At 42.1% G+C, this 25,223-nt stretch overlaps 1 protein-coding gene across 1 annotated transcript in view; it reads left to right on the forward strand.

Annotated features, from left to right (window-relative positions):
* Slc9a2 (solute carrier family 9 (sodium/hydrogen exchanger), member 2) overlaps positions 1-25,223 on the forward strand; it is an 87,174-nt gene that overhangs the window by 36,595 nt on the left and 25,356 nt on the right. Inside the window, exons 2-4 of the mRNA NM_001033289.2 lie at positions 289-752; positions 7,902-8,152; positions 24,314-24,531. Of these exons, the coding sequence (NP_001028461.2) occupies positions 289-752; positions 7,902-8,152; positions 24,314-24,531 (933 nt within the window). The remainder of the gene's footprint in view (positions 1-288; positions 753-7,901; positions 8,153-24,313; positions 24,532-25,223) is intronic.

Raw genomic sequence — 25,223 nt, forward strand, 5'->3', positions numbered from 1 at the left:
TGTTAGAAAAACATAATAAAGGTATAGGAACCCCCACATGCTGCCATGGAAACAACAGGTATTTATAGCATTTGATTTCTGGCTTAAAATTCAGTTTATGCCTCAGTAGTATCTCCTGCATGTATGTAAATAGGTTAAGTGTAACTTTTTAAAAGTGGGCCGTTTTGCAATATGGAAGCCACGTATAGTGATCTTGGAGAGTCTGAAGTTGTATCCACTGTTGCTATTGGAACTAATATCCCTTCTCTTTGACTCCTGTATAATCCAGACTCTGTTTCTCCTAACCAGGTTTTCATCTCTATCACAAGTTGCCCACAATCGTGCCGGAGAGCTGCCTTCTCATAATGGTCGGGCTTCTACTGGGTGGGATTATCTTCGGTGTTGATGAGAAGTCTCCCCCGGCAATGAAGACAGATGTGTTTTTCCTATACCTCCTGCCACCCATCGTTCTGGATGCTGGCTACTTCATGCCAACTCGCCCCTTCTTTGAGAACTTCGGCACCATTTTCTGGTATGCTGTGGTAGGCACACTGTGGAATTCCATTGGCATTGGGGTGTCTTTGTTTGGCATCTGCCAGATTGAGGCGTTTGGCCTCAGTGACATCACCCTGCTCCAGAACCTGCTCTTCGGCAGCCTGATTTCAGCTGTGGACCCCGTGGCTGTGCTTGCTGTCTTTGAGAACATTCACGTCAATGAACAGCTCTATATCCTGGTTTTTGGCGAGTCTCTGCTCAACGATGCAGTCACAGTGGTGAGTGAACAGATCACAGATCACATAATATGTGGGAACCACTTACCACTCACATAGTAGAAGGCTCTCCAAGGATGTCAAGGGAATAACGAATCCCACTCATCAGAGTTCTCACACCTTCTCCTTGCTGGAGTAGCTCACAGAGCTTATATGTGCATGTATATGAGGGGGGGGCCTGAGGCTTCTACACCCTCTTCAACACATCAACTCCCCACATGCAAGCTATCCAAAAGCACTCCGATTCTGCCTCTTTGGGTTTCTTTTACACAGGCATGATTGATACTATCATTGGCCATAGGTTGATTATATCATTGGCTATAGGTTATCAATTTCTTCTTCCACCCTTACCCTTCCATGAGGTTGGAAGATGAGGATGAAAGTCTCAGCTATTGAACTTTGCCTTGGTCTTTTCAGGGGGCAGATCACATCTTGCTGGATCTGCAGCCACTAACCAATCATTATCGTTCAAAGTTGCTGGCCTCCGAGAAGAGCCTACAGATTGGATGTCTGGGAAGGTGTGGGAACACTGAGGACATATTTTATAATATCAGAGCATTTCACTTTGATTAGTGAGCTTATGATGTGATCTTGAAACTCTTAACACATACTTTAATTACCTATTTATTAGGGTATATATAGGATATTATTGGCTCCTTCTTTTCATCTTGTAATGCCCCCCCAAGAGTGTGCAGCCAGCACCTTCATAAAATACAAAGTACAAGTTACAGAGCATAAACATGATCGTGGCCATTGTATCTCTAATGGCTTAGCACTGTGATTTTTTTTAAAGTAATGGTCTTTCATAATCATTTAATATATCACAGGTCCCTGTGAGAAGGGAAGCCATTAGTATATACAAAGTGTTCAACACTTGTGAAGCGATGTTTACTAAGTAATGTTCTCTCTGGGAACCGTTTGTCTGCTGTTGATGGCTGTAGAGAAATCTTTTCTCATGTGTTCTTTCTTCTTTTACTAAAGCAGCACACCCCTGACCCTCATAACATTCCCATAGGCAGAGAACATATCTGGCTCTCATCATGTTCCCGTAGGCATATATATATATATATATATATATATATATATATATATATATATATATATATATATATCACTAATTATTTTAATTATTTCTTAATTGTCACACAGATTTAAAAGTTGGCATTAACTTTAACAGAATTCACTTGCACCTTGCCTTCTGAACTCAGGCAAGGAGTAGGGTGGGTGAGGCAGGTCCTAGGACCTTCAGAGATCTCTCTCTTAAGTACTTAGAGTCACATGATCCAGAATTGGGAAACTGGTTAGTTTGTACTAGTGGTATCTGAGGGAGACAAGAATGGCAGCCGATTAACTCCTAATGAACAGTTCTTTCTTGCCCAACTCTTTACACAACCTAGGAAGACAGCCCTACCACTTTGTAGGTGAAGCTGAGCTGGACATATTAAAGTGTGTTCGCATAACCTCAGTCCTCTCCCCATTAGCTCTTGCCTTCAGATTCATGACTCATTTGATAGCATGCATAGGAACAAGCACGGTTCTCTCTTCGTTATATTTTACTGCAAAAGCAGATCCCGGAAGTAAAGGAAAGGTTTTTTTTTTTTTTTTTTTTTTTTTTTTTTTTTTTTATCTGAAAGGATGTGCTTCAGGTGGACATTATTATGGAGAAAATAATTTGATAGTTAATAAGTCATATAATTTTAGAGCAGCTCCTAAGATGGATTTTTTTTCAGACAGCAAGTTAATGTACTCAAATAACTGAACTCAATTCATACATTCTATTATTTATTAACAGTGATTGGTCATTAACTTTTGGTATTAAATTTTAACTAGGACCTGCCATAACAGTGAAGACGTTTTATAACTCATTCTAATTTCCCCAGACTTCAGGTTTCCCCCTGGGACTTATATTTATATGTAAATTTTACCCTTGATAGAGGAGATTATGGACCTGTGAATGTTGGAATTGTTGGAAATGAGTCTATTTAATGCAAAAGGAAACTTAGAAGGAAATAAGAACACCTTGCTAGATTCCCTCTGAGGGAAAGTTGTGTTGTTTCAGAATGGTGGTCAGTTTATGTGGTCTCTCTCCCACCCACAGAATGCCTCATCCAGTTAGCTCAGTGGTTCACCCTGAGTTTTTCTAGAGTTGGATTTCAGGGGGCATCTGAATAACTCGCAATCCAAAGTGTGCAAATGCGTGTGCAAAATGCGTGTGCAAATGCAGTGGGAGAGCCCAAGGCTCCTCATGCACTTGCTTTCAAGGGCGCACAGCCATGAGCTGCTTTGTGGATAGAGATGGTTGACTGCCCCAGTGAAGGCAAGAGACAGACAAAGAAAGCATGTGGGTATGTGTTTAAGTGGAAGCTCTTGTGTATGATAAGGGCAGCCTATTGGTTTTCTGTGGTAGACCATATCTGGACTTCCAAGCTCCCTCAAAACATACATTCATGAAACATCAGAATAGTCTCCCAGGCTTGCTACCAGATGATGGTAAAGATAAACTCCCTGATATTACTTTGCTCATGGAATTGATTTCATATTGCACTGAACGGATTCCATGTTAGGAACAGCTAGAGTAATGCTCCACACAGTTATTAGACTTCTCCCCAGAGTCCTTCAAGGACAAAGGTGGAGACATTTTACTGATGATCCTTGGCTCAATCCCAGAGTCCTATCACCAGGAAAGGTTTTACTCACCTGTGGAATACAAAAAGTTGTGACGATCTCATCCTCTGATCCTCTCCCCACCCTGAGTCTCCAAGAGGATACATCCCCTCTGCTAGGCTTCACCACTGCCTTGACCTTAAGTCTCTTCTCACTGATGCCAGGCCAGGCAGCAGGAATGGGATGAGGAACTGTGGGAGGGTGGATTGGGTTGGAGGTGATGGCTGGATAGTTAAAAAAAAAGTAATAAATAAAATAATAAATAAAATAAATAAAAAAGTAATAAAAATGATAAAGAAAAAGAAAGTTGTGAAAATCTGGTTGTTCATGATGCTTACAGCCAAACATAGCATAGCAAGGAGTCAAAGATTGAGGGATACCAGTCAAACAGAGCAAAGCTGTGCTATATCAACTAACCCCTTCCTTAACGTGATAAGCTCATCCAGAAAGGGTAAAGAGAAGAAATTCTAGCACAAAAGTATCTCAAAGCATAAGCAATACTGAATCTAAAAGTTACAGACCAAACTCACCATGCTATTATCAAAGGCTTGGGCAAACTAGAATCACAGTTGAAAGATTAAAATAGTTTTCAGCTAGTACTTGTATGTTAACCCTTTATGTTATTTTTAAGAAAACATTTTCAAATACAAAAAAGGTCCAAATTCCCAGATGTCAGGCACATCCTACTGTTTCCATGTATTCTGTGACAAATTGACACATTCTTACACTGTAATGCATAGCATCATGCCTAGAACCCATTATAGCTATTGAGTGTTCTGGTTTTCTAAGAGGATTCATGGAACTTCCTTTAGTGTTTCCTTGTTATCTACCTGCAGCTAGGCTTGATAAAGGACAACTGTCTTTGAAGGCAGAAGTTAATAATACAGCTTGGTGGTACCCTATTATGGGCTGGGGGTGGAATCTCACTTAAGGGTGGTAAACAGGGAACAGTATACACTGGTCAGTCTAGACCTTGCAAATGACAGAATTATCTGAAATTCATGATATAAAGTAACTATACTTTCTGTTTCCTAATCAACTGATTTGCATGCTAGTTTCTGCAATAAGCAACTGTATTTGCATACTTTGCTCTATATACCTTCACTGAATCAGTACACATTTAAAACCTGGATTCAAAGTGTTTAATTCATAATCTCACATGCACATATATGTAAATAATCACAACAAATGGGCCTTGGGTCATATGACAGGCTGGAGAGCACTCAGCCATCACATTGGCCTATTAGTAATTTATTACAGAGTTGTCATTGGAATTTTAATTTCTTAAAATACATGTCAACTTTAATATAAAGGAAGCTGAAGATTATAAAGGCTCTCTGATCATAGATTATGATTCTACCATGCCATTTGCTCCAGCATGGCACTGGTATCTTGACAGTGAACTGGTCAAACTGGACCTTTTGCCCATTTGACCAAAGTAAAGTATTTGCGATTTAGCTTCAGTCTTTCATTATTTAGAGCAGAACACCGTTTGATACATTGGATGGGTTGAGTAGCTAGGAAAACATGTTTGGAAGGATTGTGACTGTGCAACACTGCTGATAACAGTTATTTAATGTACAAGCACATTCAAGCTCCCCACGATGTCTTGTCAGTGTGATAGGTAGAGGAAGGATGGAGGAGGGAAAGACCGTTTCTGTCTCCCTCTAGGAAGAAGTTCCTGATCTTGTTGGAGGAAACATGGTACTCAATGGAAAGGCAGCCAATACCAAATGGCAAAGTGCCAACTGGTTTTGGGTCCTTCTGTGTATTGCAAGTCAGGGGTAGCAACAATTCCCAAAGGCTGTAGGGGCTGTAGGAGTCTAGAAAGTCCCTTGGGAAAGATGGAAGCTTCAGTAATGATATCTTGGAAGACAGTTCCAAGGCTTAGGGGATTGTCTTCTTCAGGGAAAATTACAGTAGAGAAAAGCCCGGGGAGGGATGGGGATATACGTTATGTTTTGTAGAATAGTGGAGAAACTCTGCCTCTGCCTTTTCAGGTGTTGTGAAAAGCAGTAAATCAGAAAGGCTGGAATGGAGGGAGGAAGGAAAGAAGCAAGGAAGGAAGAAATAAAGAATGGGAGGAAGGGCAATATCCGTGCATTAGAACTTCCCAAAGTTGGGCAACTAATTAAAGATTTTGAATCTTGGGAATAAAAATGAAAAATTCAAATAAGTAGGGTAGATATACCAAGGGAGAGATGGACTCTCTAGTGCAGACTGGTAGATTCTAGGATGGACCTATAGCATCTAAGTAGAACCAGAGGGATGCTATCTATGCAGAAACTGAACTGGCTTACCAAAGAACACTGGGGAAAGCCACTTCTTCTGAGACACTGGTGGTCATTACCTTTGTCTTTGGCACTTTGAAGGCAAGAGAGTCATGTATGAACTCTTAAATTCTGTGAGGTAGCAACGGTGGCCCAGAGCTGCCGCTGTATCTGTATTCTGCATCAATCTTATGACTGAAAGTAGGAATTGGTACATCTACCAAGCAGCACAAAAGACAGAAGTCGTAACAAGGTGAGTGACCCCAAGGAGCTTGTAATCCAGAAGAAAGGAGGAAACATGTTTATGTTAAGCCTATGAGGTAGTAGACTTTGTCAGTGACTGAGATAGGGCCAGTGGTGCACAAAAGTGTTAGGACATGGCAGCTACCAGGAGGTGGCTGGTGCGTGAGCTCATGTTGAACCATTAACACTTCATGCAGGTCAGGAAACTTCTATTCCAACATTGCCTCTGACATTTGGTGTCATTTGATTTTTTTTCTTAAATAAAAAATTGATTGATTTTCACTTTTGGAGAGCCAAATGAAGGTCCATCTCAGGCCCACGCTGGCTTTTTAAAAATTCTGAATGCTAAATTCCATAGGGAAAACAGTACAGAAGACTGGTTTGAGTTGAACATGTCTCTGATTATGTGGGCAAAAGCAATGAGGCTTCAAAGTCACTCCATCCCCTCCTATGTAGCACTGGGGCTTACACACACACACACACACACACACACACAGACACACACACACACACAGACACACAGACACACACACACACACACACACAGACACACACACACACACACACACACAGACACACACACACACAGACACACACCACACACACAGACACACACACACACACACACACACCACACACACAGACACACACACACACACACAGACACACACACAGACACACACACACACACACACACATACACACACACAGACACACACACACACAGACACACACACACACACACACACACACAGACACACACACACAGACACACACACACACAGACACACACACACAGACACACACACACACACACACACACACACACAGACACACACACACACACACACACACACACACACAGACACACACACACACACAGACACACACACACAGGTGGAAACACATTGCCCACAGAACATGAAGTGAGTAGCACTCTTGAAGTCTAATTAAAACAAGACTTGTAGAAAACCAAGCAGGAGCAGGCCCATTTACTACAGAGGCATAAAGTGTGTGAGAAGCTACAACATGTTTATAACCATACGTGATCACATACTATGTATAGATGACCTCTTTAAGAAACATCCTCAGGACTTTACATGATACATGCTGCATATATGAGTGGAACAAGAAGGTGGGATAGGAAGTGAAGATGAGTTTCCTGGAAGGAAGAACTCTTCAGTGGGGTACCCACACTGAAGGGCATGCCCCCTTTCTGTTATTCTGTGATAGGACCCTATAAGATAAGTGTATTGTCACAGCAGGCTGATATGTTTCCCTATGACACATAGCTTCTGAGTAATGGTAATATGAGCAGGTTTGGCAAGCACGTGTTTGAAAATATCCTTCCAGGTACTAGCTGGAAAACAAATAATGATTTAGGAATATTTGCGTGATAACTTTGTAATATTTTCCTTTTTACTTCTCAAAATATTTATTTGAAAAGACACTTTTTATCAAGGATTTTGTTTATTGAAATTCAGAATATTATTATATGTGGCAAATAACTACACAATAATTTCCTCTGACATTGATCAAATCTTCAAAGATTTTGCCTGTGCCCAAGGTGATCATAGGCAAAACTAGGAGGAATATTTTTATTCTGTCTCATGTGTATGCATGTGGTGTGTGTGTGTGTGTGTGTGTGTGTGTGTTTGTGTGTTTGTGTGTTTGTGTATGTGTGTGTGCATGTGGAGGCCCAAGGTTAACACTGAAAGTATTCTTCCATCATTCTTCACTCTTTTTTTACTGAGGCAAGATCTCAAAGCTGAACCCAGCGTTTGATAATGGCAGCTGGCTTCTGAGGTCCCAGTTCTTTGCCCTGAGATGACAAGCAGGCCTCCATGCCAACTCAGAATTTGCAAGGGTGCTGGGACTTTAAACATTGATCCTCATGCTTGTGTGACAAGCACTTTAACTGCTGACATGACTCCAGCCCCGGAGGCATTGACAGTGTGCTTTCTCATCCCCTCAGGTCCTGTACAACTTGTTCAAGTCCTTCTGCCAGATGAAAACCATCCAGACCGTAGACGTGTTTGCTGGCATCGCTAACTTCTTCGTCGTGGGTATTGGCGGGGTGCTGATTGGCATCCTCCTGGGATTCATAGCAGCGTTTACCACCCGTTTCACACACAACATCCGGGTCATTGAGCCACTCTTTGTCTTCTTGTACAGCTACTTGTCCTACATCACTGCTGAAATGTTCCACCTTTCAGGCATCATGGCGTAAGTGGCTCACCGCTAACAGCCCCTGATTGCTTTGTTTCGTTGAACTTAAGCATTCTAAGATATTAAGTTGACTGAGTTGTTTAAAAGAGTAGATTTTCTTATCCTGAGAACAACTAGAATTTGATTTCTATAAAACCTTTTGTTACACCGAAATGAAAGTATTTATTATCCAAATTTATGCTACTGCAATGTGGAGCTGGCATGGAAAAGGTGCTAAAATTAACTCTTGAGGTTCCTATAAAATATAATCATGAATTTTATTGTTGATCTGGATCAGATGCCAACGTCTTGAGTCTGATCCCCGTGCTCCCTGAGGGAGGCTGCGAAATATTCCAGCAAGGTTGCATCACGGAAACTGCCCGTTGTGTTCTAGAGGTTTTTTTGTGAGTCTAATTGAATGATCTTACACACAGTAGGTTTACTGGTAACAGTTTAAACCCATTCATTAGAGAAAACAATGGATATAAGATCCTGTAATTTCAGGATAAATTTAAATAGATTTTTAGTACACAGATTTTTAAATAGATTATTTTAAATATGGAACTTAATTTTTTGATGAGGAGTTTAAATTATTTTGAAATAAATAAATATTTGTATAAGTTAAATAACATTTATAAAATAACATATGATATATTATTATGTAACATTATATATTTGTATATAAATAATAAATAAGCAATGATTACTGTTTTGCTCACTGAGAAGAAGGCTTTTAAAAACTTGTCCTTGTAAGATACAGATTGGTAGTCTTTGGATCACACTGGTCTTCAGGGTGTTACTCTGAAGGAAACTAGTCAATGGAGTGTTTTCCCCAAATGATACCATTATATCATGGTTGCATTCTTTCTTGGGCCAGCGAAAAACACCACAGTAAATAGTAGAACTCCTACCTTGGTTTTGCTTGACACTGAGTTGCACGCTGTAAACTGTAGTCCATGTGTCAGGGTGTGGGGAATCTATTTAGAATTTGCTTCATAGTATAGGCTTACTTCTTTCTGCAGCCCCCCCACCGCCCCCTCCGACCTGCTGTAAGTGGGACCTCAGTTAAAAAGTGTTCGGGGACATGCCTCCTGGCAGCACATTCATGTCAGAAGCAGATGGAGTCTGTGGGGCAAAGGGGCAAAGGGAAGAAGCCGAACTCAGCGTCATAAGAGCCACGAGTTAAAGGTTGTGTGGTTTTCCCTTTCAAAGAGAACCTAAATAAAGCAACATATTAATCCAGTTTGACCCAGTAATGAAACTTTCCTGGTTGCTATTCATATCACTGTGTGACTTCCAGTGTCCTCACTGTTGTGTGAGTAGAATCGTTGAAAATGTATGATCAGCTGGTTACAAGTTCTGCAATGGAGAGTGGGCTGGGCCTGGTGACTAGTTCTAGAAACAGGTTTATAGGAACCTAAGATTTCAGAATCCATCTCTGGACTGTTTATCATGTTTAGAATGCTCAAAGCAGCCATCTATAATTAGCCATTTTGTACAATGTTCAAGAGTGGAGATGGGGATCCCCGAAGACGCTAAATGATGGAGAAGTTAGGTGAGGGTGGAAGTGGGTGTGGGGACAATGTTAGGAAGGCCTAGAGTATATTTGGCTTAATTCTCCCCAAATTACCACCAACTGGAGACCAAGTATTCAACCTCAAACTTACAGAGGACACCTCATCCAAACTACCACATCTATATTGTACCAAAAATAATAAAAGAGCTATTATTTTAGCTTGGAAGAGATTTCAAGAGATAAAAATTCCCATGTACAGCCATTATGTTCTGATGGTAGATGGAAGGGTTATTTACATCAATGCACTGATTCTCTCAGAAGTGGGGCTCTATGTTCTAATGTGTGGTCAGCATGCTTTTCAAATCATGAGTGGGCATGGTGCTTCTGTAGAGTACATTAACAGGTACATTGCAAGCACTCTCCTTGAGGTTCCATGTATAAACTTCCAGGCTGTTGTTACTAATATCCCTGGGACACTGGTCAGAGCATACCCCTTATCCATGTCATGAGAAGTGTGCATCCAGACTCTTCTTATAGAACTAACAAATTCTTTTTTTGACTTAAATTGCCCTGAGCTTAGAAATTATTCTCATTCTTCCTGTTAGACTCTTAGCATTAAAAACAAACTCTAAGTTTAATGGAAGTTACGATGCCAAGGCTGCTGAACATGCTGAGTTCTCACCAAGAAGAGACTGTTATCCCAGGAATGCAAATAGGCAGGAGGGTAGCCAGGTGAGCTCAGATTCTACACTCCTCCATAAGGAGTTCCTTACTCCTTAGGAAACAGTCTACTCCTGCCTTCCATCCTCCCTGGCTCTCTCCCTAACTTCTTCCATTCTCTCTCCCCTCATATTGCCTTTGCGGACTCTGGCTTTTGGTCCAGGAGCTTGACCTTACCTGAACTCTTAGAAAGCCAGTCCTGGAATGGGCTTGTGGAATGACCAAGTAGTTAACACAAGAGTCTAGTTGGAAAGAAACTTGCTCTGAGGAACAAAAGACTTGACTTTAGGCTGAAAAAAGATCAAAAATCAAAAATCAAAAAAACAAAGAAAGAAAGAAAGAAAAAAACAAACCCAGAAAACAGACTTTCAGGGTGGATTGAATTTGTTGAATTGATTATCGTGAGATAGCTGAAGCAGGTGTCCCCTGGGCGTTCAGAAGGCTTGTTTCTGCTGCTTATTTTCATGAGACTGTAGTTTGATAGCCACTCAAGACAACCAAATTAAATACTATGTGATGGAGGTATAGCTGTCTTCTGACCTTCTCTGGGCTTTCTTAGATTCGGATTTGGATTCCCCTCTTGTGGTGTAGCCTAATGCTTTGATATTTCATTGAATGCGAAAGCACCATATCTGCCTATATTCCCCTGTATTTTCAAGTGGGATTGAGGGGTATGTGTATGTGTGCATCTATCTCTCTCTCTCTCTCTCTCTCTCTCTCTCTCTCTCTCTCTCTCTCTCTGTGAGTTTGTGTGTGTGTGTGTGTGTGAATGTGTATGCCTGTTTCTATGTGTCCGTGTATATTTTTGTATTTTTGTGTGTATATATGTTTCTGTGTGTGTTTGTATGTATATGTATGTGTATATCCCTGTGTGTGTCTATGTGAGTTTGAGTATGAGTGTGTGTGGGTAGGGGGCGGGGGGAGATGCATCTTTGTTTAAGTAGTTCCAAGTTTACTTTCAATGACACTAGGCTTAAAATAATGGGAAGGTTTTCATACTACCCTCTTTACACGAGAAGTGCTATATATCAACAGCATCAACAGCTTTGGACACTTTCTTTTTCAAAGCACCATTGAAGAGACAGGGAGACAAGTAACAGATCTTTTAGGAATTAGAAATTCTTGGCTTCATGCATATGCTTTGAACTTTATGTCAAAACACACTCATGGTGACTTCCCAAGTGACAGGGATTTTACCTTCTTTTCTTGAGGGTTCTGACTGATGCTTTCACTCTCCTCGAAATAAAATCCATTTTAAAAAATAACCTTTCAAGGAAGTTATATCCCTTTGGATACCAGGTTCTGACTCTCACATAAAGCCCTGGGGTCAGATAAACATGATACACTGAAGAGAGGTTCTTGGCTTCTATTGTAGTTTATACCTCACAAGAAAAGGATAGCTTTCCCCCACTGCCTCACACACACTCCCAGGCTCCAGGGATTTCAGAAATGCCTCATTTCTTCAGAGAAGAGAGTTGATATTTGGGTTTTCTTCAGTTTTTTTAGAGATAAATAATTCCATAGAGTTTCTCCTCTGAATGATACTTTCTAAATATTTTCTATTTCTTGTTCAATTACTGTACCTGATTTATTGCAAAGAAAATAGAAAATGGAAGCTTTTTAGCATCATTTAATGGTTGTGCACATTACGGCCGTATTTGGCTGCAGGCTGTCTTAGTGGGTATTTATAGCTGTACTCTGGTTCTCTAGAGGTTGTGCCAGCCCAGTCCATGTTAAGAAAATGGGGAAGGGAGAAGAAACATGAAAAAGAAAGAAAACAGAAGTTCTGGAATGCAGATGTTTCTATAATGTTTGCCTCAGAACTGAAGCCTTGGTGCCGTTCCAGACCGGGGTGGTCATTGCTTCAGTGAGCATGCTCTTCTCTCTTCATGCTTTCCTTTGTAGGTCTTTGTTTTACACTTTGAGAGAAATGAGAAAGATTGTCTTGTTTGCTATATTGTACTGAGTTCCTTTATTAGTTCTTCAAAAGGCTTCTAAGGAACCAGGGACATAGGTCATTGACGAAGAATGCCATTCATTCAGAAAGGGGGCAAAACTGAGCAGATCAAGGTCCTGAAAGGCTGTGGTAATGCGGGCTTTAGCTACTTTAACTTTAGGTGGAAATAATTGAGAGAAATGTGTAATTTGTCCATTTGCATCAGATCTGAAGTGTGAAGAGCCATGTTGGAGAATTTTGGGTAATGTAAGCTGGTGCTGCTGGTTCAAATGGTGAATTAGGGCCATGGCATTTTCTAGGGAAGGATAGCTATGGGCTCAGGTGCCCTCGACTCCTTCTTCACCATGCTTTGCAGCATCTAGGAGCATATCATTTTGAGACTCATGGGTAACAGAGTTAGGTATACAGGAGAAATTGGTAAACAGTAGAAATTATGTCAAAATCAGGCAGCAAATCAGTCAGACAATCGGAAAGTAAAAAGGAGCACTCGAATCATCTGGGAACCTTTGGAAAAGAGAAAACAAAGAAACGAACAAAACGCTTATTAATCTTTTTTTAGTCCTTGCCCAAGTTTGCTTCGACAACGGGATAAGAATTTTTTAAGAGGGAATTTGAAATGGGATAACCCAGAATTATGTAGGTAAGTTAAGAACGCTTTTGTATTTATTTCTGTGTCCTAGAGTTAGCTGATGAATACCAGGATTTATGTGGTATTAGTTTTTCCTTCTTGCCTGTCTAATGTGGTAGCTACCACCCACACATGGCTTTTGGACACGTGAAATGCAGTTAGCAAAAATTAAGTAGTACCCTAAGAGAAAGTCTTTGTTATCAGTAGTAAAAAGAAAACAATTATAGAAAAATCTCATTAGTGACTTTCATTTCAATTGGATATTAAAAATCACAATACTTAGCAATTTGGGCTATGAAAATCAGCGTCACCAATTTGTATGTATGCGTGCTAAATTGTGTGAGAACAAGGAACCTCGGTTGAAGAATTGTCTCTATCAGAGTGGCCTCTGGGTATAGCCATGGGACAGTTTCTTGATGATTGATTGATTTGATTGATATAAGAGATCACGCCTACTGTGGGTAGTACCACTCATAGACAGGTGGTCCTGGGCTGTGTAAGAAAGCAAACTGAACAAGCCCTAGGGAGTCGGCCAGTATTCAGCAACCGTCCATGGTCTCTGCATCAGTTAGAAACCTCTTGGGGGTTAGATATAAATATCTTCAACATTCCATCTGGACTGCAGCTCTCTCTTTGGGTAGAGCTTGTGACCCCTGTAAGAATCAGCATAAGGAACCAGAGTCTGTAGTCTGAGCTAGCAGCTATTTTTGTGAATGGATTTGTGAAGTGGTCTAACTTTCAATATTAAAAGTATATTGGGTTGCCTCCTCTTCTTAGAAAGAAGAGCATTTGAAAGGACCACCATGAGTTGGAGGACAGCCTGGGCTACAGAATGGACATCCTGTCACAAAAGTCAAAAAACACAAAGAAAGTGTATTGTCCTTTTCCCATTGTCTTTATAAATGGCTGGGAAATGATTAGTGTGGCCCAGCATTGAGGATAATCAAGGCTGGCTGTTAAAGCTTCCCTTGACTCTGAGCACGCTTCTGACTCTTCGAGCAGCCACACTGGTGTGATGATGACTGTACCCATATAAAGACACATTAGTTTCCCAGAATGCATCAGTAGGATGAATCAAATAAACAATAAACACTGTGTCTGTCCAACTTAAGAAAGTCAGTACCTTCCCATAGTGACATTTGTCTAAATCAACCGAACAAGGACACCGTTTTCCTGGTTCCTCTGCTGGGCTCCTTCAGTGCCAACACTAGGGCAGATTTGGGGTGTCATTGGAAATTCTGCAAAGAGGAATCTATAGTGATATTTTCCTGCTAAGTTAACAAGGCAGTGCTGTTACCACTACTGTTGGATGGTTTCTTTACCTATGTTTACATCCCTTTAAAGAAAAGATGTGTGATCTCACTGCTGACGTATGTTTCAAGAATACCAAGTTAAAGAAAATCACATTGCTTTCTATTAACATTTAGTCCAAACTGTAAAACAAGATAATGAATTATAAGTAAAGTTTATTGATTTATTGCTAAGAAGTAATTATCTTTTCTTTCCAAAACTTTCTTTTTTAAATTGATAATGAAGTGACAGCCACTTTCGAACTAGACTAATGTTTGACTTTCTTTTGGTATTGATTGCTTGACACCAAGTAAACCCTTTAAACTATAGAGAAATGCAAAGGATTTTATGTAGTTGTACAATGCTGAACAACGTAGAGCAAGGTATTCAAATACAAGGGTGTTATAGGTAGAATCTTAAAAGACTCCCTATAACCAGTAGGCTGAAGGCCTTGTTGCCAGCCTGTAGGAGGTAGCGAGACCTTTTGTAGGTGGGGCTGAGTGGAAGGAAATGACATCATCTGGGCTGTGCTTCTGAAGAGGATTCTGGGACATGTGCTTTCATTTGTCAGCCACCACGAGGCAGCTTCTCTTACACATACTGGAATTCTTTCCCACAGGCCAGGTGACTACTGACTGAATCCCTGGACTCAAATAAACATCTCTTTCTTTCAGGTTAAGTATCACATGTTTCTATTGATAGACATCCCTCTAATACAGAGTCAAGGTGTGGTCTTCCATGACCTATTGGACACCTGAAGCCAACTACCTCACCTTGATTTAAAAGACCTCAATTGCTTTTCATCCATCCTCTTCATGGGGAAGTCATGGCCTGGGTGACCCTGAGGATTAACTGTGTCCCATGGTGGGCAGCCATGTGACGTTCCTCTTCAGGCCACAATGCACCTCTATCTCTCTTTCTTTCTGTGCCACTTCCTTTGCCTCAACCAAAGCTCAGAATTTTCACTATTCCCAAGAGAGGTGGCCAAGTGGCTGAGCCTGCCTTCCCACATGTCCTCATACTTAATCTGAAGCTATTTGAGGTAACTTGAGTCATATGGTGCTCTAGGAGCCAGGTGCCCAGTTCAAATAAGAGAGCAAAGCACTGAGAGAGAAGTAGAAACAAGACACGTGAAACAAGGGCTGCTGGATTATGTGAATAAGTCAATTCCCAACAAGGAACTGTATGGATCATTGAGGACATGACACCAAAGATTCCCTTGCTCACCAAACCATCCCTTTGTCCACATTGCCCTCCTCTGTGTCATGGTTGGGTTAACCTCAGAAGCATTAAGTAATAACACACATAGAAATCAGGTTTTATGTACCTGCAACCCAGTTGCTTGGGGAGTGAGGGAGATTTATCAAGCCAATTCCTGTTAGGAAACATTTCAGAGGAAGGGCAGTGGCTTGGAAAAGTGTTTGAGTGAAACTATCTAAGAGTAACAACCCTGCTTCATGAAAAATGAGGGCTGTCACCAATGGAAGGCAGTGGTTTTACAACTGTCTTAGGCTGAGACCTCTACCTAATGCACGCTGGCTACATGTTATCAGGATAAGGGGAAATAACTTTTAAAAACTAGGATAGAAATGATGATGCTTTTGGGTGAGATCTCACTGATGAAACGAAGAGCATTCTGAGAGGGCGGGGAAGCTCCAGGATGGATGCTGTGGGGTCTCCAAGGAAATGAACTCTGAGGAGAGGAGGAAAACTGTTTCTCTACTTGGCAATACAAGAGTCTGAAGCCCATTCTATGCCCCCCCCCAAGGGATACACTTGTTACTCTGTTTAAAAACGAAAACAGCAGCAAACACTTCTGTGTCTCTTAAATTTACCACACAGGTGTCTGAAACACATTCTGTGCTTTCCCCACGGAAGGGATGCACTTGTTGCTCTGTTACAATGAAAACCGCAGCAAATGCTTCTTTTACTCCAAGGTTTCCATTCGCATATAACTGACCAAGTGAGTGCTGTATGGAGAAAAAGCCAAAGGTCATAGCCTTAGGGGGCCAAGGAATGCTCATCAGGATAGGATTGCAGCTGGTGGCAGGAGGAAGTTGCCCAGTTGGAGATTGAAGAAGGGAGAATAGCTGGGAAACAGAATTCAAACACAGTGATCCTCAAATCCCCTTCAAATAAAAGTTTATGTAAGGTGATTCATCTCATTTCCCTTTCCTGAGCCCTCTGTGTCCCACCTGACTTCTTTAAAATGATGGTACATTTAGAAATCACTTAGACAGGCCATTGTATACAGACACCCTGATTCTCTTAGATGAAACAAGACATCTGCGTTTTTTTCCAAGTGTTTCCACTAACTATGTGGTTATGGGCATCCTCTTCTAACACACATGCCACTTGAGCTCCTATTCCCAGGACACAAGAGCAACCTTGAAAATACTTTGTGCCTAACACTGTCACAAGGGTGTTGTGTGACATCTCCCATGCCCAGTACCACGTGTAATCTTTCTTCGCCATGCCCATGTCGAGGGCTCCATTTTAATTTCTATGTTAAGAGCAGATCAAATCTTTTAGGCTCTTTGAAAATCTTTCTCAACACTCTCCAGCTAGTCACTCAGTTCCACAGGCCTGTGATTCCTTATGGTTCGTTGATTTTTGGACAATGACTTATGATCCTTTGTGTGATCCTACTGCACGAAATCACACTTGTATCAGCTTCTAACAAGTGATATGTAAGCATGAAGTTGAACTGAAGTTGAAATAAGTTTAAGGCATTTATGAAAGGTTGAGGGAGCAATATGGGGGTCTGTGGGAGAGGACAAGGCTATAGGAGAAACTGTCCATTTGCAGTAGTTAAGATGATTCACATTTTTCATATTTTACAGGGCATGCAGTTTTTATGCTTGAGTCTTCCTCTGAAAACAATTTTTAGTTTTGCATTTTGTAATATGTCAAACTCACTTCCTCTTGGTCTCTGGGTTTCCTGGAAGAGACAACTCACTCTATAGTAAATTCATGCTCTGGAATAATTAATTTACTTCACGAGTGAATTCTTTTTCTGAGAACATACACAGTGCCCAGAGGCACCATGAAACCTGGAATTAATCAGTACAGAGGAAGCTACTGAATAGGTCTTCTTCACTCCAAGGCTTGACTCTGAGGATGCCTTCATGTGGGCAAGGTTTTCACAGAAAAGATAGGATTTGTTTTTGTGCTATTCCTGTGATTTTATTTATGCACTTTAGTACCACATGCATATATGTAGTGTGAGCAAACTAACTGTGCAATGGTCCCTCTTCCAAAATACTCCAAAAGTTCTAGAAAGAACCTAATAGTGTTAAGACCAAAATTGAAATTAGAAAATTGACCATTCTATTTTTAAATGCATTTATTCTTATAAACTTCTAAATAATAGGTATGTCCCCTGTAAAGACACAGAGAAGCATATCTAGACACATCTGTACAGAAATGATACATGCATTATCTTTATAACATGTATACACTTTACATATGTGTGTTACATTATCTTTACAACGGGAAATCTGCCTCCGTCCCCTACTTTCAATACTGATGCTCAGTCCCTTTGGTTTTAATGATCACGACCATCTAGCCAAAGAACCTGAACTTGATTGTAACTCAGGTACAGAGCCAAGTTAAGCATAAATTAATACAAGTCTATATGTTCCCAAAGTACACATAGATAGAAGGAAAATGCAGTCTACAGAAGGCTCCTAGGTTCATGGGATGCTTTAACAGAATCATAGCCTCCTACAGACAAAGGCAATCACTGGACGAATTTTCTATTCACAGATAGTCAAATGACAGATTGTTTAAGTAGAAACGCTGTCTCCCCTTTCAAGACCCTGTTGAGTTAGTATTAGCTAGCATGATTTTTTTGCCTATGCTATATTTTAAGTAATGCCAGGATAAAGAAAACCTCAATTGCTAGTGAATGCAAAACCCACTAATTACAGTGATTTTACTTTTCCATCTCTAAATTGGTGGTAATCACCGTACAGTTATGTTAAACTGAGGTAAGATAATCATAAAGCAGGATGTCTGACCTCTATGTGGTCTCTCATGATGGAACCTAACACCTGTCAAAACATGCCCGCCGCGCTGTGGTGTGTTATGTCGTCCAGGTGCTGGAATGGGTTTTGAAAATTAAATGACAAGCTATCGAGGGAAACCAATTATCTGCATCCTTTTGGCTTGTGCCCTTCCAAATCTGTCCTCTGCACACGGGCCACTCCTCCAGAGGTTCTTGTCTAGAGTGTAATCCAGCTCATGTCAAAGTCCTATTGAGAGCTTATCCATGTAGTAACTGAGTCCAGATGCATCAAGGACGCCCGGCATATACAGAGTGAGGATATCTTTCTTGTTCCTTGTGGACTTAGGAGATATGCATAGAGACAGAGATGATGGAGACTAGAAACAGTTACATTCACAGATATAAAACCCAGGGTCTCATCCTGCCTACAGAACCGGGTAGAAGCTCCCGATCGTTATGTGTAACTACCCTCTTCTGGCCCAGCTTCATTTCTGATCTTTCAGGGTTGCCATTCCACTCTCCTCTGCCTTCCAGGATTTTCCAGCAGTTTCCCAAACATGCCAACCTTTTTTTTTTCCAACCCTCTGTGCTTTCCTTAAATTGCGCCTGTCCATCTGTGAGTTCCTGCCTGTGAATTGCACCGACTGTATATCAGAAATGCTTGTAATGGAGGATTGCATAGTGTTGACTGGGGAAGGTGATGACCACTAATAAGTCATCCAGGGACAGTTTAGAATGAACAAGCGAGTATGCTTAGATTGTCTCCAAATACTGCCATTTTATGTAAGGGGCTCAAGAATCATATCTTACTATCCGCAGGGACCCTTCAAAATGCACCACTGTAGGCAGGAAAGGGGAGCTGTGTTTCTCTCCCATTTTCTTGCTTGATGGTTTAAAAATTGCGCACATTTACTCTCTCCTGTGGTCTAACTCTCAATTTCCTTTCCCAAACTTCTAACACATTTCTTCTTTTGATTTCACGTTATTATTTTTTTGCTCCTTGAGAATTTCATATGTGTACACAGTGTGTTCTAATCGCATCACCCTCACTTCCCTCTTCCCATTCCTCCTGAAGCCCCCAATACCACATCCTTCTCCAAATTTTATGGCCTAGTCTTCAAATATAAAAAGAAAATAACAACTGAGAGCCCATGTCGTGTGGTCCTGTGGTCTTTATGAGCACAGGTGTAAGGCCACCCACTGAGGGAAGAGCGACCCGCAAGGGATGAAATCTCTGAAGGAAACGAATCCACCTTCCCTGGAAGTCATCAATCACATTCTCTGAGCCCCTCCCCCCTCCATGCTTGGTAGTGACTGGCTTGATCTTGAGAAGTTCCTGTATAGCAGCCACAGCTGCGGTTCGGTTCACAAGTGCCATGTCTTTCGGTCATGAAGACAATGCCAGTACAGCCTTTCTGTTCTTGCATCTAGCACCCATGGTGTCGGGGGAGGCAGTTATCATTTCTCCCCCAGACTGGGAGTTTTGGAGGCTGAATCTGTGCCCTACTAGCCTTCATAGATCTTCATAGACTGCGGCTCAGAATTTCTCACCAGAAGAGACTAAGAGGATTGCGATTGATATAAAATGCCTATTAACAATCATATTGCCTACTGTTACAGATGACAGAGCTAGATATGCACGGAATAAGGGATAGCTCAATGAAAGGAGCAATAGGGCCAAGTCATACTGGGAACACTACAAGGGCAATATTTTGTTTTTTTGTTTTTCGAGACAGGGTTTCTCTGTAAGCCCTGGCTGTCCTAGAGATCACTTTGTAGACCAGGCTGGCCTCGAACTCAGAAATCCGCCTGCCTCTGGCTCCCAAGTGCTGGGATTAAAGGCGTGCGCCACCACGCCCGGCAAATATGAGGTTGATTGACCACTTTTCCCTTTTTTAGCTTTTTTTTTTGTCCATGTGGTTGCTGGGATTTGAACTCAGGACCTTTGGAAGAGCAATCGGTGCTCTTAACCACTAACCTATCTCTCCAGCCCCAATATTTTTTAATGACACGGGAGTTAAGATATTCAACTAGAGCTTCCTAAAATATGAAAGCTCTAGTTAGACTGCTCTTTTGTTGTGGACATTGTCACACTAAACCCAGTGACGCACACCTGAGTCAGATATTTTTGTGAAACTGAGGAGAGTTGGACACTGCTCTATACAAGCTTTGTAGGTGTACTGCGATTCTCTAGAATAATGAAGGGAAAGCAGAATTACAGCAATGGTTAAAAACCATGTGTTCTGTCCTGTAACCTGTCAGAAGAGGAGGCTAAGGAGGTTCTATTCCTCTCTGTTCACATGGCACTGGATTCCCCGTACATACTTAAGAGACCAGCTTCCTTGTCGTTTTGTGTCCTTGTGACATGATTCGTTTGCAGTCACACCAGAACAGCAAAATCTCTGTGGTGGAGAAATACCTTGCACCCTTTGGTTGAGTGGCCATGGGCTTCGAGTTTACGTGGTTAGAGTAGAATAGACTCTTTGGAAACTTTACTCCAATCCCTTCCATGCATCAGTACTGGAGATGAGCAGGTGCTCCCCAGGCAAGCTGCTCCTGGGTACCAGGACTGTAGTCATCACCCAGTGTGTTTCTCCTCATGAAGCGATGCAGGGAATGAAACGGCTCCATTACTGTCTGGGTCTGGCCAGCATGCGCATCACTCCTGGTCATGTGAGTGATGTATCATTACGGAAGTCATCCACTCTTTATTCCTATGTTCAGAATACATCTTCAATCATATCTGAATGCTCGGTGTTTGTTAAGTTGCTTCCCATCAGGAACTAAATATTAGTTTTGCCTTTGTCATTTGCTTATTGTTTAAGTAATAAGGTGTTTGTGATTGTGAAGGGGTGGGCAGTACACTCACAGAGCCCTATTGCTGCCTCCACCCAAAAAAGTTTTACAGATGATGGGGGAAAACTTTGAAAGCCATGAAGAGAAGATCTTGAGTCTGGGCTGAAGAACCACAGAGCTGTAAGTCCACGGCAGGTGGTTAATAAAAGTAATGGAGGGAAATTAAGTAATAAGAACTTGGTAATCATTATTCTCCATAGCTGTTTATATATTTAAAGATCTCCTTGATCTTTAAATGGGATTAGAATATTTTAAGAATTAATGCAGTCATGATAAATTATATCCAAATTTTCTACTTTCAACATTGAAGCTCCTTTGTCCTTGTTGCTGAGCCTCTCTTCCCTATAAAAGGCTGTAACCCAAACACCTTAGAACTTTAACGTGACTTTTACATCATTATTTTGTACTAGGGAATCTTAATTTCTAAACATTTGATTTGAAAAATTCAAATAAGCTGAGCCTGGTGGTACAAGAGCTGTAAATCCAGCAACCTAGAGGGGGCCGGGGCAGGAGAATTGCAAGTCCAAGGTTGGCACCAGAGAAACTTCAAGGCCAACCTAAGCAACCTAGTGAGACTTTGTCTGGAGACTACAGGTGAAGTGGCTGGTGCAGATGAAGGTCACTGGGGAGCGTTCGCCGGGTGTGTAGAAGCCTGCGATTTAACCCCAGTTACTCCCGCCATATTATACCAAACCATAGGGGGGGCGGAACTGGATTTCTGAGATACAATTAACTAGGAGTACCCATAGACTTCTATATCCTAATTCACAGAAGCTACTAATAACTTACATATAAGACACATGGGACGTTGCAGGTAAGATTCAGTTAAGCTCTTGAGATGGAGAAGCAGCAATAAATAACCCCATGGCCTTGGTGTAAGAACCTTATGAGAGGGAGAGGGAGAGGGAGAGGGAGAGGGAGAGGGAGAGGGAGAGGGAGAGGGAGAGGGAGAGAGGGAGAGGGAGAGGGGGAGAGGGAGAGGGAGAGGGAGAGGGAGAGGGAGAGGGAGAGGGAGAGAGGGAGAGTGTTAATCGTCAGAATCAGGGGAATGTTAGGGGCAGAGTGATGTGGCCACAAGCCAAGATTGTAAGAAGCCTCGAGAACTCAGAACACAAACAGAACAGAGCCTCTTTAGAAGTTTCCAGAAGGAGCACAGCTCCATTACTATCTTCGTTTCTAATTTTGACTTATGCAAGTAATATCAAATAAACCCCGAAGTGCTAATTTCTTACAGTAGACATAGGAGACAGATACAGATTGCCTTGTTCTTGAGAGAGGAAGCTTGGCAGGAAGTGGAAGCCTTCTCCCCAATAAGACCACCGAGAACTCCTGGGTGTGAAGGTCAGGTCTACAACAGCATTGACTTCCTGGATGAACATCTGGGCACCACTGTTTACTAGCTGTGAAACCTTGAGTCCACCTTTTGTTCTCCTGTTTCCAAAAGTGTGGGGTGATCGTAGAACTTTCCTCATAAACGGGTTATGAGGATTAGCTGACACAACCCATACAGAGAGTTTACTCAGTCCCTGGCTCTAAGGAAAGGTTCTCCAAACACAAACCTGTATTGTATAAGCTCTCAGCTATGCAGAGGGTTGGCCATGTTTGTGGATGGTTTTATTAGCTCATTTTAAAGGGTGCCCTTTCTTTTGGAAAGGGCATGAATTATACTGTCTTCACCCATATAAATCTAGAAGAAACACTTTCTTGTTCTGGTGGTGGTAGCATTGTGTCTAAATGCAGGGTCCTCACAAAGGTGGTTATTTGTTTTGTTTTCATATAAAAACAATATGAAAATGTTTATGTGGAGAACGGGTCTGTTTGCTGCAAGGACACAGGCTGTGGCTTTCTCCTGCCTCTGGTCTCAGAGCATCTCAGTTTTGCATTATTCAACTGTCCCATGTCATAGGAGGAAGCTTTCCTTACAAACAAATGTACTGGGTTAAGGAGGCCACTGCGCAAGCAGAAGGTGGTGCAGGCAGCTTTGGTGTGGCTTGGGGGTCGAACCAGATACACTGTGCCTGGCAGTTGTTTTATGGCTCGGTTACTCCCAGTGGAAGCTGAGGTAGCTCACCAGAATTCCTTCTGTCTCTGTTTCCCCTTCAGCTCCTTATGATGATGAAGTCCTTTGATACTAAATGGGGACCATACCTCTTCATACAGGATTTGGTGTGTGTTATAACACAGCAACTCCATCCTTGAGTTGCATTTGAGTTAGTTAGGGGGATGATGTCCTGGGAAGATGTGACCTTGTGTGTCTACAAAGCAGATGATCTTCAAGATCGTGGCATGGTCTGCAGGTGATGGCCAGTCGAGATATGAGGTATGGACCAGATGTGCCAGGTGGAGTGAGGGAAAGACAGGAAACGTGTGGTCCAGAGAGGGTGGGCACAAGGAATGTGAGTGCCCACCTTGCCAGCATGTGTCTGATCTGATCTTTCTCTGAGGTATGCCAAGATGCCATGTCAGTTCTGCTACCTCAAGAGTGGTAGCAGGGAGCACAGTGGCCCCAACGTTGTGAGCGAATGCTAGATAAAAGAAACAAAACTCTTTTTACTTAGGGATTTCATAGAAACAGACCCAGTAGACTAGTTGAGATGACACCCAGAATGCAGGCCTTGTGGTAAGGAGATGGCTAAGTGGGACCAAGACAGGTTCATGAGGAAGAATTGAACACAGATGACACCCAGTCATACGGAGAGGGGTTCAGTGAGGGAGAGAGGCAGCAGAGGATCCCACTGCAACCAGAGAAAGTGGAGGGGTTTATTTTGTAGTCAAGGTTTTTAGATAATATAGGAATAAAATGTGTACTTGTGGAAGAGTTGCTTTTGTGGGATGATAGTGGGTTTCGATTTTCGACTTTTAAAATTTGAGTGCTCAAAAGAGGGTTGATGGTGATGGTGAGCATAAGTTGGTAAGAGAACATGGGAGTGGAATAAGCGGGCTGAAGTGACTGGAGAGCTGGATAGAGCAGCGTGCTTCACACCATGTGTATTAAAGACCTTCAGAGAGGGTCAGGGTTTTAAGTTTACATGCAAATCCTGTTCCTTTACAAAATCCACAGGCCATCATGAGCAGAGGGTAGGCCTTATTTAGGTGTCCGGACAAGCAGGAGGCAATGTGATTGTCTGGGGTTTAGGAACTGACTCTGACATTCTGACTGTGGAAAAGGTGACGTTTAAATTGAAACCACGTCTCCCCTCTAGGATCACAGCGTGTGCCATGACAATGAATAAGTACGTGGAAGAGAACGTGTCTCAGAAGTCCTACACAACCATCAAGTACTTCATGAAGATGCTGAGCAGCGTGAGCGAGACCCTGATCTTCATCTTCATGGGCGTGTCCACTGTTGGGAAGAACCACGAGTGGAACTGGGCTTTCGTCTGCTTTACCCTGGCCTTCTGCCTGATCTGGCGAGCACTGGGTAATGGACAGTCGGGGACACTGCTGCAGGGGAGCTCACTCTGCCTTTGTTGCCTGCTTGTTTTTATTTCTTCTTTGTCTTCATCTTTGACTTCATCTTCTTCTTCATCTTCATCTCTTCATCTTCTTTCTCTTCTTCTTCTTCTTCTTCTTCTTCTTCTTCTTCTTCTTCTTCTTCTTCTTCTTCTTCTTCTTCTTCTTCTTCTTCTTCTCTTCTTCTCTTCTTCTTCCTCCTTCTCCTCCTCCCTTCCTCTTCCTCCTCCCCCTTCTCTCCCTCCTCCTCCCCATCCTCTTTCTCCTCCTCCTTCCCCTTCCCTCCCCTTCTCCCTCCCCTTTTCCTTCTCCTGCTCTTCCCCCTCCTCTCCTCTTTCTTCTCCTCTCTCTTCTCTTCCTCCTCTTCTCTTCCTCCTCCTCTTCTCTTCTTCCTCCCCTATCCGCCTCCTTTGCCCTCCCCTCTCCCTTCCCCTTCCCTTTTTCCTCCTCCCCCTCCCCCTCCTCTTCCTCTCCTCCTCTTCTTTTTCCTCCTCCCCTCTTCCTTTCCCTCCCCCTCCCCCCATCCCCCCCATTTCCTTTCCCCTTCTCCTTCTCCTCCTTCTTCCTATTCCTGGCACTCCTTTTCTCCCTTTTCAATTCTTTTTCCCCTGACTTCTTTTTTCCCTAACCTTGTTCTCTTTTCACCCCCTCCTTTCATTT

This window comes from Mus musculus, chromosome 1, assembly GCF_000001635.26.
Source record: "Mus musculus strain C57BL/6J chromosome 1, GRCm38.p6 C57BL/6J".
In the NCBI taxonomy this organism is placed as follows: domain Eukaryota; kingdom Metazoa; phylum Chordata; class Mammalia; order Rodentia; family Muridae; genus Mus; species Mus musculus.